Raw genomic sequence first — 19,942 nt, forward strand, 5'->3', positions numbered from 1 at the left:
TGTGCCTCTATTTTTAAGAGAACCCAAACGTGCACACTGCTGACATATGTGATTAATGAAGCTTGTTCAATTAGGTTTTTGCCAGTGGATCACCTGATTGGGTGAAGGTTGGACCTTTGGTTACTAGAGTTTGCAACACCAACCCACAATAAAAGTATAATTGTGAAAGAGTATTTCATTATTTTACACCCCCCCCCCGCTCCATGCACAGTAGAAAAAAAATGATAATTTTGTATGTAGAGCATGAACCAGTTTCCCATTTTCTTCCTCTCCCTTTTCCTGTGGTCCAGTGAAAGTAAATTTTGTGCCTATTGTGTTAAGTGTTACAAAGTTGAACTGAGACTGCTGATATTCCACGACTAGATCTTTTTATCACCATAGACTTTTGTTTTTAAAAATTCACTATGTCAACTTTTTAAGCTTTTCACATGAATTTTTTTATTCGTTCATGGGATGTGAGCATCACTAATTGCTCCTGAGAGGGTGGAATGCTCCCTTCTTGAACTGCAGCAGTCCATCTTTGTTGATACATCCACAATGCAGTTAGGCCGAAAGTTCCATGAATTTTACCCAATTACGGAGAAAGAACGACAATGTAGATCCAAGTTTGGATGATGTGTGCCTTGGAAGGAGGGTCAGGAGGGGCGAACTTGCCGGTGGTGGTGTTCCCTTGTGCCTGTTCCTCCTTCGTAGAGGCCATTTGTTGGAAGGAGCCTTAGTGAGTTTCTGCAGTGTATCTTACAGATAATACGCATTGAGGCCACAGTTCTGGTGGTGGAGAGAGTGAATGTTTAAGGTGGTGAATGGGGTGCCAATCAAGTAGGCTGTTTTGTCTTGAATCATATTGAACTTGTTGAGTGTTTAACATCCTATCTCAGTGCTACACTGGAGCATCAACCTAGGCTTTGTGCTCCAGTCTATGGAGTGAGTTTTGAACTCTCAATGCTCTGACACGGAGGCTAGAGAGCTACCACTGTGCCACAGCTGACACCTGCTTCTTGAATGTCTATTGAAGCTGCATTCATCCATTCATTGAAGAATATTGCATCACACACCTGAATTAATCATGCCTTGTAGATCGTGGATAGGCTTTGGGAAGTCAGCAGCCTGCCCGCTGACAATTAACAGGTCTATTAAGGGCATTAAATCAACTCATTGATTGGAATTTTTCACTGTCCGTCCAACCATTTGTTTAGCAGGCTGGAAAAAAGGCTAAGCAGCCTTTGCATTTTTGGCGAAACCTCATCTATGGCGGGATGATGTTTCAACCAGTGATTTAGAAAAAACTTTTTGCAGTCATAACATGTCCCTGCTCATGTGACAGTCACACGAGGGGACATGTTTTCATTAATCAAAAATCTTTATTTGAAAAAAAATCTTCAGCTCCCTGAGGCAACACTGCTTCAGGGAGCTTTTATTGCACACACCTATGCTCTTCCCGCTCCCACTCTGGCAGCGCTAAGCGCTGCAGTACGTGTTTCACACTGGTCGTTAGTTGGCCAACCAGTGTGAAATTATGGTTGGGGCCCGATCACGGGCTGCCAGCCCGCTGCACCTGCCTGACAAGGGCAAAATTCTGCCCCTAGCCTTCAGATTATGGACTTTTTTTCATTCTAGAGTAGCGTGGGCTTTTTATTTTAATGAATGTTGACTTGCACAACAGTGACTGCACTTAGTGCTTCATTGACTGCATAGTGCTTTGAAATTTCCTGAATTTGCACACAGTTATTATCTCAATGGCTTGGATTAAGATCCTACCAACACATTTGTAGTTTGGGGGCAGTGAGTTGAGGTAGCTACCCACTATTACATTTTAAAAATTCCAGATTTTAACTCTTTAATCAGATCTATCCTTTCAATTAAATTAATTTAAATTCTGAACTAGTTTTAGTAATAGAATTGCATAGACAGCTCTCAACTGAGGTTGTGTGTGCTTCATTAATATGCTTTTTGGGTGACTCTCGTGGTTTGACAACAAGCAACAAAAGTGGAAATTGTTGATTCAGCAAATGGTGGATGCACAATAAAGTGTCAAGCCTTCAAAAATGAGAGAGCATAAGCAAAGAGCCAATTTGCACATTTTTAAAAGTCTGTCTATCCTGTTGTTCACGCATTCACTGTCTATCCTAGATCTTTGTGCCCTAGGCAACTCTTTTCTCATGTTACCAAATTTGTTTCCCAAATGCTGAGAGACTCATTGGTTTCTTTTAAGTAGATGTGAGATTTATGTCATGTATCCATGTTAATTGCAACTCGAATGACCTTTGCTGTTCCTTTTGACCCACTAGTCTTTTATTCTGGTGCTGCAACTTTGACCACGAGGCTGTAGGTCACATGAAGTGAAGCCAAAGGTAACCTATCAACTCTTGGTGTAGCTTCAATAGTGTGTTGCTGTCCAAAAGACTTCCTTGCAATTAAACCAATGTGCAGTAGTGTGTCTCATCTTCGCTTCTGATAAAAGGAACTTGAGGTGTAACTATTGCAAATTTTGGTTCATATTTCTAAAACGTTTCAATGCTTTCTGAATTCGTCAGGTCTTGTTATCTTTGTTCTCGTTTGTTCAAACGTGTGACAATTTTTGGTGGGAATTCAGGAAGAAACCATTTTTATTAAACTTTAAAAGGGAAAAAAAAGGCTCACTATTTTCAAAGTATTTTTAACTGTACATTAGACTTCATCACTAAAAAAGAACAATATTCTATTTGGGGGTCAGTACTTTCATCTTCAAATATCCCATCTCACTGACAGCCCAAGAAAAATTCAAAACTAAATGCTTGTTTTTATTAGCAGGATATCCTCGGCTCTTATGAATATCCACTAGATAGGGCAGACTGAGCCTTGATGTTTAATACCTCGTGAGATTTGGGCACTGCAGCACTTCTTCCAGTACTGCTCCTTGGTGTCAGCCTAGATTGTGACCAAATCTCTGGATAGAGCTCAAACACATGAGCTGACTTGAAGCATAGCCACTGAACCATTATGGACACAAGGAGCTTTATTGCATTGAGATTTTTTTCCTCCTATTCAGGTGTTAATATTAATGCACACTGAATTCAAGTAACTAATGATACCAATTTAAAATATTTTCTTTGCATTCATACCCATACACTGTAGACAGCATTCCAAACACATCTGCCACATGCTGCATCATATCCACTTGGGTACAGGGGGATATATGGCAACTGGGTAGAAGTTGACATTTTTTTGGCAGAGTAAGACAGGAAATATGTGATGAAGATTAAAAGTAACTCCCAGTGGGTGTTATCTCCTGCACTTGTAAAAGTTTTGGACTTAGAGAGCTGTGGGCTGTTGAAGGAATGGGAGACCCGGGGGGTGCTTCAAAATGGAGGTACTCAGGCTGCAAACCAGGTTTACAAAAACGAGGGCCAGACTATGATGGAGATCAGAATGGAGGGGAAACTACCCCACAAGAATGCCTAGGGCTGTCCTCTTTAAGCGCTGCAGAACCCTTTGTGCCATTTCAAACGGCCACCAATGACCCTTTGACCACCTTCCAGGAGGATGCCTCTGAAGCATTGTGTGGCTCTCAATAAATGTGGGAAACTTGTATGTTGCCAGGTAAATTCCAGAAAATGGCCTTTTGAGGCTTTAATAGTGTTGATTGCTTACCCACCTCTGTGGAGCAGGTTGCAATTTCCAGTGACAGATCACCCCTGGGAGAAACAGTAAGACGCAGGACCATGGTGGGTAGCTGTCCCAAGTGATATTGTGCAACTTTCCCAGATCCCCACTTCCAGACCCACAACCTCAGGGCGGGGAAGATCCATAAAGAAGTGATTTAACCATAAATTTCTCTTTTAATATTTAGTTTTCCTCTATCCCCATGTTAAAAAGGAATTAAAGGCATTTTCAGAGCTACCTTCATATTTTGTCCCTCTAAATGTATTGGTCTTCATAGTGGAAGACACTACAGATTAGAAAGTAATCAAGAGGCTAATAAGAGTGAGGCACTTAAAATGGTCAATACTTTTTCTCTGCTGATGTTGGAGACATGTAAGGGACTGAAAGCCGACATCCCCAGGACCTCATGGCCTACATGCCAGGGTTCTAAAAGCGGTAGGTGCAGAGCCAGTGCATCCACTACTTTATAATTTTCCAATTTTTCCTAGTAGATTTGAAGTTAGCAAATGTAACCATGCTATTCAACAAAGGAAGGAGAGAAAACCGGAATTGCAGGCTGATTTAAACTGGCAATCAGTCGCCAGGAAAATTCTGGAATTTATTATTAAGGACGTCTTAGCAATGCACTTAGAAATTCGAAATATGATCAGATAAAATCGTGTTGTTTCTATGAAAGGAAAATCAAATTTGACAAATTTATTGGCTTTTTTTCAGCTGTAACAAGTGGCCCAATAAATGTGGTACAGTAGGATTTGCAAATAGATAAAGTGCCAAACAAAAGGCTAATATGTAAGATAAGGACTTGTGGAGTTCAGGGTAATATATTCGTATGGATTGAGGATTGGTTAATGGGCAGAAAGTAAGGATAAATGGGGCATTCTCAAGTTAGCAGGATGTGACTATTGGATTATTGCAATGGTCAGTGCCGGGGCCATTATTTGTAAACTAAATTAATGACTTAGATGAGGAGGCTGAGTGTATTGTACCTAAGTTTGCTGACGATACAAAGCTGGGTGCAAATATAAGCTGTGAGGAGGACACGTGGCTGCAATGTGATATAGACAGATTGTGAGTGGGCAGTAAGGTGGCAGATGAAGTGTATAATGTGGGAAAGTGAGAGGTTATTCACTTTGGTAGTAAGAATAGAAATATTATTTCAAAAGATCAAAACTCTAAATGTTGATGTACAGAGAGACTTTGGTGTACCCAAACAAAGAACACAAAGTTAGCAGGCAGGTACAATGAGTAATTGGGAAGTCAAATGGCAAGTTGACCTTTACTGCAAAGGGACAAGAATAAGTATGTCTTGCTACAATTGTATTGGGCTTTGGTAGGTCCATGTGGAGTACTGTGTTCAGTTCTGGTCTCCATCTGAAGAACGATATACTTGTATTGGGGAGGTGGTACACTGAAGGTTCACTACATTGGTTCCTGGCATGAGAACCTTGCCCTATGTTGAGAGGCTTAGCAAATTGGGCCTCTATTCCCTGGGGTTTGGAAGAATGAAAGGTGATCTCATCAAAGATTTCTGAAGGTGCTTGACAAGGTAGATGCTGGGAAGTTGTTTGCCCCAGCTGGCGAATGTAGAACATGGTTTGAAGATAAGGGTCTGTAACTTCTGATTTCTAAGGCAGTGTAACTGGGGGCACCCCAAAGATGTGCTTGGGAATCTCCACCCCCCCCACACCCCACCTCCAGATAAGGATTGCTCGGCAATTGCCCAATTTAAATCACACACTTCAGGTTGTTCCAATTGTGTTACATCAGTAGGTACGCAGAAAAAGTTGGAATTAAAATTTAAAACCATTTCTACTTTCAGGGTATGTATTGTATCAACACCCCCCCCCCGCCCCCCCCCCACCCATGCCAAATTTTAAACGCTTACTTACAAAACTACCTTCTCCCTGGACCTGGATGTGGCTGGATCTTTAAACTTACCTGATTTATGGCAGCTGGTGCTGTAATAGGGCGCATAGCCTCCTTGTGTCCGACTCTGAAATCCTCGACAGAAGACCCCAGGAGCGTGCTGCCCTTCACCGTTCTTGCCTGGCCTGAGTCAGAAGGTCAGGTGTGAAAGGATTGATAGGATTTGCAAGCAAGAAAGTAGGAGTAGGGTGGCAATCCGACTTTGCCACTCCATGGAAGTTCAGGCCTAAGACGCTGATCGTTTAAAACTGAAATGAGAAGAAATTTTTTCACTGCAAGGGTTGGGAATCTTTGGAATTCTGTGCCCCAGAGGGTTGTGGATGCTCTGTTGTTGAATATATTCAACACTGGGTTCGATAAATCTTTGGTCTTGATTTCTAGCAGTTTTATTCTGCCCCAGGAGCATGTGCCTTGGTTAATGTCAAGTTACTTGCCTTGGTTAATGTCTAGTTACTTGCCTTAAGTTGTTTGTGAGGCTTTTAAACTTGGAATCATTTTATGATTTTTGTTTCATTGTTAATATAAACATGATCTCTACCATGTATAGAGACTTGAGGTATTTTAACTCCTGGGAATGGGTGGGTTGTGGGCAAGTAGGCCGTTCATAATTGATGTTTTGATTGTGACTGAAACCTGGCTTTATTATGCCCACTTCTTAAATTAATGGAAAAGCATTTGGATATCATGGCTATAGTCAGGATTAGTGTGAACAGTAATTATCACAGCAATTAGCATCCTTTTATGAGGCATTAATCGTGGTTTTTAAATTGAATTTCATTCAAATTAATGCCTCCAGCATGGATTTCCTGGGGCTTAGGAACCTGTCCATTAAAGAAGAAGCAAGTTGCACTTCTTCATGGGGAGTCTATCAACTTTGATAGACCAAACATCATAAATGCTCAGTTTTTACAGTTGCTATATCAAATTCTTTCAAGCAAATACTTAACAGAGTTATCACCTTCTATTGGCATTAGAGAACTTTGGAGACTTTCAAACAAACATCAACAGGATGGAAGGAGCTTTGAACGTCTTTGAAGGTCTTCCTTTTCTGATGTACTCTACATCATCCACGGCAGCAAAGACACACAGGCAGGATCAACAAGTGGAGAAGTGGGAAGCCAAGGGTCGCACTAAGTTCTCCTCCTCTTAGGCAGTCCTTCAGGATTGAGGATGACTTGCTTCCACTTGGATTCAGCAGGTTCTGAGATGGTTGACCAATGTGCAATCTGCAGATTCTGGCACACGTCATATGGTACTTGAAGGGTGGTAGATGAGTTGTTTGGGGGTTTGTGCATTCTCTCCGATGCCTTGACTTCACCTATGTATGTTTCCAATGAAGTCTGTGTTCAGTGCCTTCCAGAATTAACCTTCTATGTTTTGGTCAGTCACAAGCCAGGTACTCCCATGAGTCAGTGGGCATGTTTGACCTCCTCAGAAATAAATTTAATACATGTCAGCTTGGGTCTTTCAGGTTTGTTTCTGATGTCAGCCAATATGTAGAACAAAGGGCAGAATTGTCTCAGATTTCCACCAAGTGCAGTAGTGGCAGGGGAAAAAGGAAGTTTTAATCATCGGCTGCAATGGCGGGTTTTCACATTGTCCCATTCCCGGCACGTCCCACCCCATTAGTAATGCATTACCGGGAAACGCGCCATTTCGCTGGCGGGACATCATGTGATACAACCATCCCGCCAGCACCTCAGACCTTCAGTAAGTGGGTGCCATATATAAGAGCCAGCACTCTTCAAGGGGGAGGTAGCTGCTGGGAACTGATGGCTGCCAAAGGGAGGAAACATGCTGTCCCCAGATTTAGCAACGCCGCTCTCGAGTGCCTACTGGATGCATTGGAGGCCTGCCATGATGACCTCTAATCTTGCTGTGGGCAAAGACCAGCAAGCAAGGTCCTCAATCCAGCATGGGAGGCAGCGCAGCGGTGGCCAGCGCCAACACCCTACAAAAGAGGAAAGCCATCCAGTGCTGAAAGAGGATGAATGATCTCTTCCCTTCTGCCAGGTTGTCACTCTTCTCATCAATCTCAACTCTTTTATCCTCAAAGCCATCAAGGGTCAGGGATCTCATTCATTGCCAGCTCAAGGAACAGCACCATTTAACTCTTCTTCTCTTTTTTTCTCTCTTTTTTTCTTCTGTCTGCACACACACCCCTTCATTTGCCCTGCGGATCATGTCCTCATCCCATCCATGGCACCACTCACCACCCATGCACATTCCAGGCATCCTGCTTACGCTCTCTCCATCTGTATTCATGCAGGGCCAGCTGGCACACAACAAAAGGGAGATGTCGCAGACTGGTGGAGGAATGCCTGAATGCAAACTTTGAAAATAGTCATCCAGCTGGTCAGCGATGACCTGGACCATTCCTGTGCTGACGGTGAGGTTGGCGGTGCTGAACTAAGTGAGGATCTAGCAGTGCAACATCCATCAGACAACCATGCTGTGAGTCGGTTCCCTTGTTCTGCAAATCCCCTGCTATGCACGAATTTTCTCTCCTTGCTTTTGCAGGCACGTCTGGGAAGCAGCCAAGGGGATCCATGACCCAGGTCCTTGACTAAAGCCTCAAAGAAACCTCAGAAGAAGAATCTGATGACACCCTAATTGAAGACCTATCACAGCGCTCGCCCACACTCTCCACCAGTGCAGAGCCACACGCTTCGATGGGACCTAGATCTAAAGTAGCCTCAGGGTCACAATCTGGTGAGCACTTCGCACTGGTTGATCCACAACAGGTGGCAGCAGGGACTTCCCAGGTGTCTGGCATTTGGAGCACTGCTGGAGGTTAGAAATCTGAGTCAGAGTTAGATGATGAACCTCTGAACTCTCTCATAGCTCAGTTGCTGGACCTGCAAAGGTAAGCTTGGGAGCATCAGGAAGGGATGCCCCCTGCACTCCTCTTATTTCAAGGCACAATGGAGGAGTCTGTCTGCCTTGAGTCTGAGATGATAGCACAGGCATGCCAGTACACTGAGATCAACACTGGTAGGATGGTGCTCGCCATGGAGACCTGCGTCCAGGGCATCGATCCTGCAGTGCTGCTTGGGCTGAACTCCATTGCTAACATCCTAGTTGGCCTCCAAATGTGATAATGCAAGAGGGGTGCGGGGCAGCTTGATCTCACTTCAGCTTCCCCTTCTCCTCAAGGAGTTAGCCAGAGGCCTCAGGCAGACATAAGGAGGAGGGTCAGCAGGTGCACACCCTGGCGCCATCCAGCCAGGTGACTCCGGGAGTGTCTGGCCAATCCGAATCCCCCCTTCCTGTGACCCCAGCAGATCCAGTTCCACAGGACGAGAAGGGTGCCCTGCCCCACAGCAGAACCCAAAAGCAGGCCGGGGCCCTCCAGTGGATGCCCGCCTGCTTCTACCTCTGCTGTGGATGTCGGGGGAGCACCAAGACATAGCGACAGGATTAGGGAGGTTAAGAAGATATAATTGCACAACCTGGGCATGGGTTTTAATCACTTGTACATAGTGTTCACTATTGTAAATAAACTGTCACCCTGCCCTGGCTCCTTGTTCTGATGAATACTGTTTGTTTCACTCAGATGTGAAACCTCGGTCCCTGCACAAGATAAAGGCACGTGTTTCAGTCTAGGGCCCTTTCCATGTGCTTTGTGCAACCTTCCCAGTACACTGGTGCACCTTTACAGTCACTGAACACCTCTGTCATGCCTGCACCTCGATGAGGCTTTTCATTTCTGCCAGAATGTCCTGGGCTGGTGGCACAGATTTCCATCATTCTCACTGTGTGCTCCCGGCACCTTTTTTGAGGTGTGGCTGGCCCTCCCCATCTCATCAGTAACTGTGTCCAGTGGCAGTGTGGTCCTGTTGGGTTCAGTTCATGAAGAGTGCCATAGGATCAAGAGAAGTTAAAGTTTCCCCACTGTAACTCCACGACATGACTCTGTACACAGTGCAGGCAAACTACCATCAGCCAGACAGGAGTCAAATATTCACAGATGCAATGTGTGGATCTATGGAATCTCTCCACTGCATATTGTTGTCATTCTCCATGAATGTAGCAACTGTGAGGGGGCCTCCCGGGTGTGCCTCCATCATCTGGACAAAGCGAGGCCTCGTCCTTGTCATCGTTGCTTTAGAGGACCTCATCACCTTCATTCTTGTCGAAATCTTCTTTATCAGAGGAGACGTGCAGCTCCTCCATCTCCTCCTCAGCCAGCACTCCATCCCCATTGCAGTACCAGGTTGTGAAGGGCACAGCAGGTGATGACAATGCATGACACCATCTGGATTGTGTTAAAGGGCTCCAGCAGACTGGTCCAGGAACTGGAACTTCATTTTCAATATCCCAATGGTTTGCTCCACCAAAGTGCGAGTTGCAGCATTAGCTTTGTTGTACCTTCTCTCTGCTGCAGTCTGAGGCCACCTCATGGGCATCATCAGCCATGTCCTCTGCAGGTAGCCCTTGTCCCTGAGAAACCGACCCTGTCTCCTCTGTGGACCCTGGAAGATGTCAGGGATCTGAGATCTCTGAGAAAGTAGGAGTCATGGACAATCCCTGGGAATTGTGTGCACACCAGCAGGATGCATTTGTGGTGGTCGCACACCAGCTGAACATTCAGCGAGTGGAAGCTCTTGAGGTGAACCACCTTTTGCCATGGAGGTCTGCGCACCATGATGGCACCCTATACCTGTGGGAAACCTGAGATCTGGGCAAATCCCAGCGGTCCTGCTTCCTGGCTTCCCTGATCCCGGGCGAAAAGCACAAAAGTGTAAGCCTTTGCGAAGATGACATCCATGACCTCATGGATGCATTTGTGGGTGGACGTTTGCGAGATCCCACAGAGGTCACCTGTGGAGCCCTGAAAGGAGCTACTGGCAGAAAAATTGAGCGGCGTAGTCACTTTCATAGCCACTGGCAGAGGGTGCCCTCCATTTGCCCATGGCACCAAGTCCTGCAGCAGGTGGCCTATGTGACCAACCAATTTCCTGGACATGCACAGTCTTTGGCAACACTGCTTCTCGGTCATCTGCATGAATGACAAGTGCCATCTGTAGGCCCTGATTTTAGCCAGGTGCTGACCATTGATAGAGCGCTGTGGCTCTTCAGCGGCAGTGTGCGCAGCAGCCCTTGCCATCCCTCCTTGAGGGTGCTGCTGCTCCTCCCTCTGCCCGTTGCTCTCTTCCCCTTCGTCCCTGTTCCCTGTAAGACTTGAGGCATACAGCTACTTCACCATCATCCTGATGTACTCCTCCCAACAGGATGAAAAAGACACGTGGATTAGCATGGGTGTACTAAGAACTGCTCTTGGTTAAGTCTGAAGGCCGTTGACGCATGCCAGATAGTGCTGGCCACCACCTTGGATGGCCAGAGGTTAGTGCACTGGATTGCTACGTGAAACCCCACCCTCCTCTGCCCCACTCCAGTTGACCGATTGGCAGCAGCTTTGATCACTGGATTTGCATTGCTGTGCTCTCAGCTGAGGCATAGGTATTGTCCTAACCCACACTGCAAACTGTTAACTTGAACCACGGGGGAGACTGGTCCAAAGCTGAATGAAGACATTGCCAAGGGGCTGTGATCATCTCCACCAGTGACTGTCCCATGGCTAGTTTTTGCAAGAAGGTAGTATAGCTTACCCAGTTGTCCAACTGTTGTGCAGTCCACTAAAACGCTCATTAGTTTGTAATCTGTGTCCGAGGGGTGAAAAGCTCTGGAGCATTTGGTGGCACTTTCATGCCTCTGTGCTGCTTAAGTGGGCAAGCAAGCTAGAGGCCTAACTTCAAGCATGTCAATGTGGCTGCACTTGAACTGTCTCTGCTGCGGAGGAATGGTCACTTTATACAAGGCTTCCCTAATGCGTGGCCCCTTCCTGCCACCCCCCGGCATATGCTTGTGCACTATCATCAGACCATGCTGCCTTCCCCCCCACCAACTCACCCCAACCGCAGTGCAGTTCTTGCCCTGGCACAGCGCTGTCAGCCAATCAGGGAAAAAAACGACTTGACTGTGCCCACACCAGAATGCTTGGCGCCTCTTCCTTGAGGCCGAATGGACAACTTCCTGAGCTCTGCGCCACGTTAGTGTGCGCCCACTTCTGAGTTCCCTCAAATTTCAACTGGCCAGATGCGCACTTTTTTTAAATGCTGTTATGAAACACAGCCGAGGTGCAATTATGGCATTGTGCCTGGATGATGCAGCGTGGGGTGGCGGGGGGTGATGATTCAGGCAAGCAGGGCTAATTAAATGCAGAAGTATTAAAATGACGCTCCCGACATGCGGTACAGGCGATGCTGCCTGCCATTCTCCACCTGTCAATCGCAAACTGGTTTCACGACAGGGACAGAAAATTTCGGCCAAAAAGTCTTTTTTAAAATTCTAACTATGAAGGAGGAAAAGTTTTTTTTTACTCTTAATTCTGCACCCTATCTGAACCCAAAGTTTAAAATGCTATTAACATTCGAACATGCGAATTAGGAGTAGGAGCAGTCCACTTGGTCCCTTGAGCCTGCTCTGCTATTCAGTAAGATCATGGCTGATCTGACAGTAACCTGAAATCTGCATCCCGCCTACCTCCAATAACCTTTCACCACCCCCCTTGCTTATCAAGAATCTATCTAGCTCTGCCTTAAAAATATTCAAAGGTTCTGTTTCCACTGCCTTTTTGGGGAAGAACGTTCCAAAGACACTCTATCTTCCCAAGTGAAAAAATTTCCACCTCATCTCTATTTTAAATGGATGGCCTTTTATTTTTAAATGGTGACCCCTAGCTCTAGATTCTCCCACAAGCGGAAAACCCTTTACGCATCCACCCTGTCAAGCCCCTCAGGACCTTATGTTTCAATTAAGTCTCCTCTTGCTCTTCTAAACTCCAGCGGATACAAGCCCAGCCTGTCCAACATTTCCTCATAAGACAACCCACCCATTCTAGGTATCAGTCGAGTAAACCTTCTCTGAACTGCAATTCTCTATCCTGCGAGTGTAACTGTCTTGCACAACAAATCAGTAGTTAGTTTTTATTTTCCAACCCAATCCAACCTTTCCACCAATACGGAAACTTCATGCCTTTGGTACTTCTCTGTACTTTTTTTCTAAATGTCAATCACAATGGTTTCCCAAGCTCTTTTCCAAGCAAGTCCCACTGGAAAAATTACCCAAGTCCTATCTTGTCCTCAAGTCCTGCTTGCCTATTAGCCCTATCCTTGCAGAAGTCCATTAGCTCCCTGCCCTTCAGTACACCAACTTCAAGATCCTCATCTTCATCTACATGTCCATCCCTGGTCTCATTTTGGCTTACATCAGCAGCTTCCTCCAACCCTATACCCATACCCACAATATTTGCCATATAGTTTACAGTGCAACTCTTATCCACCCCCTGAATATACCATCAGTGGCACAGACTTTGGTATCATGTTACCCTCACGCACTGAAATTTTTGGCCTAAAGACCTAATACATCCCTTACATCTTCCAAAACCTCCTTAAATCTACTTCCATAAAATCTTTACGCAATCCCATCTAATTTTCTTCCTTCTACTCTGTGAAGCCCCTTATACTTTATTAAAGCCATTATGCTATTTGAATTCCTTTTTATAAAAAGGAAATTCTGATTGATGTAATTTTTTCCTCATTTTGTCAATTAAAAATCAGAAGAGCATTTATTTGTAAAGTCACTGAGTTTTCTTCAGTATTCATTCTCAGGATGTGGGTGCTGCTGGCCAGGCTGACATTTATTATCCATTCAGAGGACAGTTAAAAGTCAATCATGTAGATCAGTTAAGGATGGCAGATTTGCAGGCATCCCTAACGGACACCAGTAAACCAGTTAGGTTTTTATGGCAGTTCAACAGCTATTAATGATGTCAGATTTTTATTTTCCTAATAACAAATTCTGAATGTTAATCTTTCGACTTGCAAATAATACAGCTGAAAAAGTATTACTTTTGTCAGTCTTTTTAAATATTTTCCACTCTAGCCTATTTCAGAGAAGTCTTATAGATAGATAAGTGTTACGGGCAGGGTCGGAAGAGATCTGCCCTTGTACCCTTTTCCTTACTGACTGTAATCAGTGTGGTTTTGGAGAGGAAGATTTGTGTTTCTTAGAGCCCCCAGCCCCAAACCTGGAGTGTGCTCAATTTAAATAACAGCAGCATGCTTTTGTGGATTTAAATAAAGAGGATTATTTATTCATGTGTTCATCCAAAAGTCTAAACGCTACATCACACACGCACATCTTTGTATGAGGCCCGGCACCGCAGTGATGAAAAGAAGTAATTTTTGAACTTTATTGTAAACTAGCTCTTTCCTGACTAAATCACATTTGCCTAGCGGCTGTTGTTTATTGTTTCATCAGTATATTTGAAATGATTGAGAAATGCCAAATCTTCAATAATACATTCAGATTTTTTTAAAGAAAGAAAACATAGTGGTGCAGTTTTTATTATAGTGCTTAGTTTGGACTTATTTCTCCATTTAACCCCAAGTTGAAGGTACCTGCTTTACAGCTTCCCACTGCTCAGTGCTCCTATGACTTGCTAAATTACAATATCTTGAATTTTATGTTCAGTAAATTTGATCTATTTTTCGACAGCAGCTAGTAAATTATTGCAGTACAAAAACAGCTCTTACTGCTGACTTGTAAGCAATATATGTCAATTAAAAGGTTCCTAACACCGACTGCCCTCCAAAAAAAATTAAACTCCAGATTGTTGTATTACTCATGAGATCTACAAAACATCTGTGGTCAAATTAGTATCTTATTGCAAAATTATCTCTTTAAATGCAAGATTTCTAGTTATTCTTTTGCCTTTTAGTTAGATTTAAATAGAATTAAAACTTCTCACTCTAGAAAAAGCTACATAAGGCTGTCCATGTCAAAATGGGCCAAGGAATATGAATACAAATTTTGTCAGGAGTCTGGTCTTGTGACATATTTATAAGTCATAGAATATGAAAGCCTAATTGGAAACTTTTTTTCCTGAGTTGAAAAGGAATATTTACATCCAATTGGCTCAATATTATTCAAGGAATAATTCCTCAGTTTCCCTGAAATCTGTGTTACAATTGCGACATCTATAATCAAAGAAAGCAGCTTCCAAGCTACCAATCTCATTTATGATTCAAGGTTTGTCGCAATACTATAACTGCTCCTTTTTTAAATCTAAGTTTGTGCAATGATATTCCCATTGGAGGTAAACTGCATAGAAACACAGAGTAGAGACTGTTATCATTGTCTTATTCTGCAGATTCAACGGTGATGTAATTCACCTAACAGCTTTTCTAAAATGTTTGAATTCAAATCTATTGAATCTTCATTTTTAGCATGAAGGATAACTTTTGAATAATTTGTATCAAAAATCTCTCTCCCATTTTTTGCCATGGTTAACCAATTTCATCATCTCATTCCGTTCTATCCTTCCCGAGCCATCCCTGTCTTCCCAGTCCCCTTTTCTGCTCTTGTCATCCCCATCAATCCCATCCTATCCCTCACAAAATAATCTCTCTAGCCAGGGTTACTTTGTTATTGGACTCCCCTTACTTTTCCACTGGTTTTGTTCTCCAAACCCACCACAGTAACCAATTGTTGACAGCTGCACATGTGTCACAGGCTCTGGTCCTTCATGTGCACCAGGCACTGCCCACCAACAGATGTGCTCCTTAAGTTGACCAATCAAAACAGTCCATACAGGCAAAAACTTAGTAGTGGTAGTATTATTATTGATTTGTGTTGGATTTAATGAAGTTATAATTTCTAAATTTCGGTGTTTCTTTTTTTTGTTGAAGGTGACTCCTGGAAGTAAGGCATCCTCAGCTAATCTTTGTCCTGGTGATATTATTGTGGCTATCAATGAAGACAGTACAGAGAATATGAACCATCTGGATGCTCAGAACAAGATCAAGGCCTGTACAGACCAGCTCACTCTTTCTATTAACAGGTTAGTAAGTATGGTCCAAAGCAAATCCTTCACTTATTTAAGGTCAATCTCTCTTTGTAATGTTCTCGCGCAGGGGAAAATATATCAATCATAAATTTAGAAAGACGATCCAGTTTTTCTTGCAGCTGTTGCTGGTGAATTCTCCAACTTCACTAGTTTTAACTCTCCTTCCATCACTTTCCTGAAGCTATTTTTGTAAAGCATTGTTCTGCCCTATCCGCATTGTTGTGTACTGTTTGATTACTATACTAGAGCCAAAACCTCTTGGCACTGGAAAGAATAGTGTAATGTTTAGCTAACTTGATGCCTTGCAACCAGGGGTGGGTGGGATATCTGCAGCGTTGAAAGTTGCATCAAGGAGGAGTGACATGGATGCATGTGCATACACTCGCACTGGACATCTCTCAGTGACGCTCTCTGCATTAGCCTGTTGTTATCAATTCATTTTTCATTTATTTAGGAATCTATGACCTACAGACGTGCCCTTCCTTAAAGAAGTTAACTGCCACAAATATACTCAATTGATGGCTTTGAACAGATGTAATCGCCTCTCTTCACTTAGTGGATTCGCCCTCTCAATCCCCTATAACGTAGTGATCTACCTTTACTCTCTTTGCCCACCTTTCCAAGGTTCAATGAAATCTTTCTCACTTTCACCCAACAGTCACTATTCTTGATTTTTTTCTCTCTCTCAGTTCATTGTACAAGTGCTGTTAAAATGAATAGCACAATTTATTCACTGGAAAATGAAATTTGATTTTGCACTCAGAGTTGTAACTTTTGATTATTGAGATCAATAGCTTGTTATCTGAACATTTAATCCCATGAAAGATGACAAAGAAAAATGTACTTCCTATCGCCATTATTGCTGTTCAGTGATATCATTTAGCAAACTGCATCGATTATACTGGCATAGGATGGTTTATTGAGCTCTGTGCAGTAAACACTTTTGTAGCCAAAACTCCGTTCATGTGGTATTAAATCTAATTACTTCAGACTTTTCAGAACAGAATGAAACGTCACATATGTAAATTGGCATCTGGTTTGGAACTGGTATCTGTACCAGGCCTCTTAAGTGACCGTACTAGATAAAGTGAATTCAAACTGATAACATTATCATATGATCAATACAGGAAGTCATGCAAAGCTGATGTTGGCTAACTACTGGTTCTGTAGCATCAGTCTACAGTGTTTCATAACATTTTATACTTCATTTTAGAATGGATTTTTTTTTTTGGCACCATTTTCTTTAGCCTTGCAGTGATTTGATGTATCTTTTTCTTGATTAAAACAATTCATTTGTTTTAAAAAGAAAAAGAAACATTAGGGCAATTTACAACAAGGACCGGTGAGTAGCACCAACAACTATTACAATCGGTCTTCCAGTACAGCATAAAAGCAAAATATTGCAAATGCTGGAAATCTGAAACAAAAACAAAAATAGCTGGAAAAACTCAGCGGGTCTGACAGCATCTGCGGCGAGGAAGACAGAGTCGACGTTTTCAAGTCCGTATGTTCTGATGAAGAATCACGTGGACTCGAAACATTGACTCTGTCTTCCTCTCCACAGATTCTGTCGGACCTGCTGAGTTTTTCCAGCTATTTTTGTTATTGTTCCAGTACAGCATTATTGGCATTTGAGGAATGATGTGAGTTGCTACACTGCTCACTTGCGTGCATTTGGGGGAAATTGGTGGGATGCTTACATTTTTTAACTATCAAGCTCTGGCTGCACAAATATCGCACATGACAGAAAGTTAAAGGATCAAGCTCCACCACCCGATTTTAGCACATAATCTAGGTTGATACGTTAGTTAGCGATGCAATCTTTATGACCATACTTTGTTAAACTGAAGGTCCTTCTCCAGGTCCAGGTGGACATGGAAAAAATCCCATGGTAAAAAGGGAGGTGGTCCACACATCCCTTAACCCAACTAAACAGTTGAACTGATTATGTGCATCAAGCAGGATTCATGATTTGGCTGCCATTTGCCTAAATAATGCTGATTGTTTTTTAAGATGCAGTTAATTGGCTGTGAAGTGCTTCGAGACACAGCCTGAGGACATGAAAGGTGCCTTATACTTACTTGCAAGTGTTTTCTTTTCTTTCAGTTGGCAAAAGCTAGAATGAACCATCTGTTTTTTAATTAAGGTAGTTAAGTGAATGGTAATGAGAAGCGAATGTACCACATGATCAAGGATTGGCAACTCTTCTTGGGGGTTTGGTTTGATCATGTGATATTTGACCACTGTTTGCAAATGTCATTGCATATCACCAAAAGATGAAAATTTTGGCATCTACTTTTGTAGAGTCCAAAATAAAATAAAAAATCAGTGAGATGAACTGTAAAAACAAGTATGGGAAATCCATTTCCTGAGTTTTCTTTGGGTTACTTTCTGCCCTCTGGAATTTCCAAAAGCTTCCATATGCTTTCACCTCAGTTTCTTTTATTCCTTTTATTTTAATACATACAAGCATACAAACTAGGAGCAGGACTAGGCCAGTCAGCCCTTCAAGCCTGCCCTGTCTTTCAATAAGAGCATGGCTGATCTGATTGTAACCTTTCACCCCCCCCCCGCCCCTGTTAATCAAGAATTTATCTAGCTCTGCCTTAAAAATATTCAAAGACTCTGCTTCCACTGCCTTTTGAGGAAGAGAATTCCAAAGACTCATGATCCTCAGAGAAAAAAAATTCTCTTCTATGTCTTAAATGGGTGACCCCTTTATTTTTAAACAGTGACCATCTAGTTCTAGATTCTCCCACAAGAGGAAACATCCTCTCCACCTCCACTCTGCCAAGACCCCTCAGGACTTTAAAGATTTCGATCAAGTCACTTCTTGCTGTTCTAAACTCCAGTGGATACAAGCCTAATGTGTCAAACCTTTTCTCATAAGACAGCCTGCATATTTCTGGTATTAGCCTAGTAAACTTTATCTCAGCTGCTTCTAACGCATTTACATCTTTCCTTAAAATAGGAAACCAATACAATACACAGTGCTCCAGATGTGGTCTCACCAGTGCCCTGTACAACTGAAGCATAACCTCCTTACTTTTGTATTCACCTCTCCTCACAATAAACGATAACATTCTATCAGCTTTCCTAATTACTCTGTTGTGCCTACATACTGGCCTTTTGTGATTCATGCATTAGGACACCCAGCTCCCTCTGAATCTGAGAGCGCTGCAATCTCTCACCATTTAGATAATATGCTTGTTTATTCTTCCTGCCAAAATAGACAATTTCACATTTGCCCACGTTATGCTCTATTTGCCAAGTCCTTTGCCCACTCACTTAACCAATGTCACTTTGTAGCATCCTTACGTCCTCCTCACAACTTACTTTCCTACCTACCCTTGTGTCTTCAGCAAATTTAGCAACCATACAATCTATCCCTTTTTCCAAGTCATTTGTATAAATTGTGAAAAGTTGATGTGTCAGCACTGATCCCTGTGGCACACCACTCGTTACATCCCACCAACCAGAAAAAGACCCATTTATGGCGACTCTCTCTAGGCTTGCTAACAAGAAACAATCTTCCTGCCAGTCAGATGAACGATTTGGTGCAATCCCCTTTATAGAACTCTGCAATTGGTATTTACATTCAAGGGAGACTTGAAATGTGCAGGGGGGAATGTTAATTTTTCAGCTTTAAATTCACATCCCCCACCCCTTGTTTGCTCTTTCCCACCCTTCTGGCCACTGGTTACACCGGACTGTCTTTGTTCTGGCTCTTATTTTTCTCCCCTCCTGATTCTGTTGGAGGCGCTCGGGTGTAAAGTTCTGCTGTTCTGGGTTCCTAGCAGCAATGTCTGGAGGGGGTTGACAACCACAGCATAAGCACCACTTGTTGACGATCTAGTTAAGGATAGGACTAAGTAAGGAACATAAGCTTAACACAGCAACACTGTACATTACTTTTATGACTAGTAATGTTAGTGGAAAGGCCTAGTGATACAAATTTGTTTTTATAAATAAAATTTTAAATCAATGATCTCTATGCTGGAAACGTCTCAGAACAACTTTGTCCCTCCCAAACAGGAACGAAATGTGGCAGTTGAGATGGCACAATGCCTATAATCATTCTGGATTAATGATTCTAATTAATTGATTCCTTTGTACTGAGGATAGTAACTACTGCAAATCACTTTCTCTTCCCTAGTGACTTCATTGTTTAAGCAATTTTTAGAATCAAAGTGGATGAGAGAGTGCTGTATTTAATTAGAATTCCCCGGAACTTTTTTTTAAAGGTATACCAATCTTGAGACTTTTTTAATCTCTTGAGAATTATCAATTAGTGTAATAAAATTTGAAGGTTTGAATATTGTTCAGTTGCTTGAATCTTTGGAGCATGTAAAATTAGCAAATGTGCATGCACCTTGCTCCCTCATACAAATAGCCTTACTATATGATAGTTCCATGAATAAGTCTTTTCTATAACATTGCTCATGTGTCAGACTAAATAGT

General features: G+C 42.8%; 1 protein-coding gene across 1 annotated transcript in view; it reads left to right on the plus strand.

Moving 5' to 3' along the window:
* The window catches only part of LOC121281038 (PDZ and LIM domain protein 4-like), a 116,744-nt gene that overhangs the window by 24,361 nt on the left and 72,441 nt on the right, over nucleotides 1-19,942 (plus strand). The window contains exon 2 of the mRNA XM_041193626.1: nucleotides 15,324-15,475. Within this exon, the coding sequence (XP_041049560.1) occupies nucleotides 15,324-15,475 (152 nt within the window). The remainder of the gene's footprint in view (nucleotides 1-15,323; nucleotides 15,476-19,942) is intronic.

This window comes from Carcharodon carcharias, chromosome 8 (genome assembly GCF_017639515.1).
Source record: "Carcharodon carcharias isolate sCarCar2 chromosome 8, sCarCar2.pri, whole genome shotgun sequence".
NCBI classification, from domain to species: domain Eukaryota; kingdom Metazoa; phylum Chordata; class Chondrichthyes; order Lamniformes; family Lamnidae; genus Carcharodon; species Carcharodon carcharias.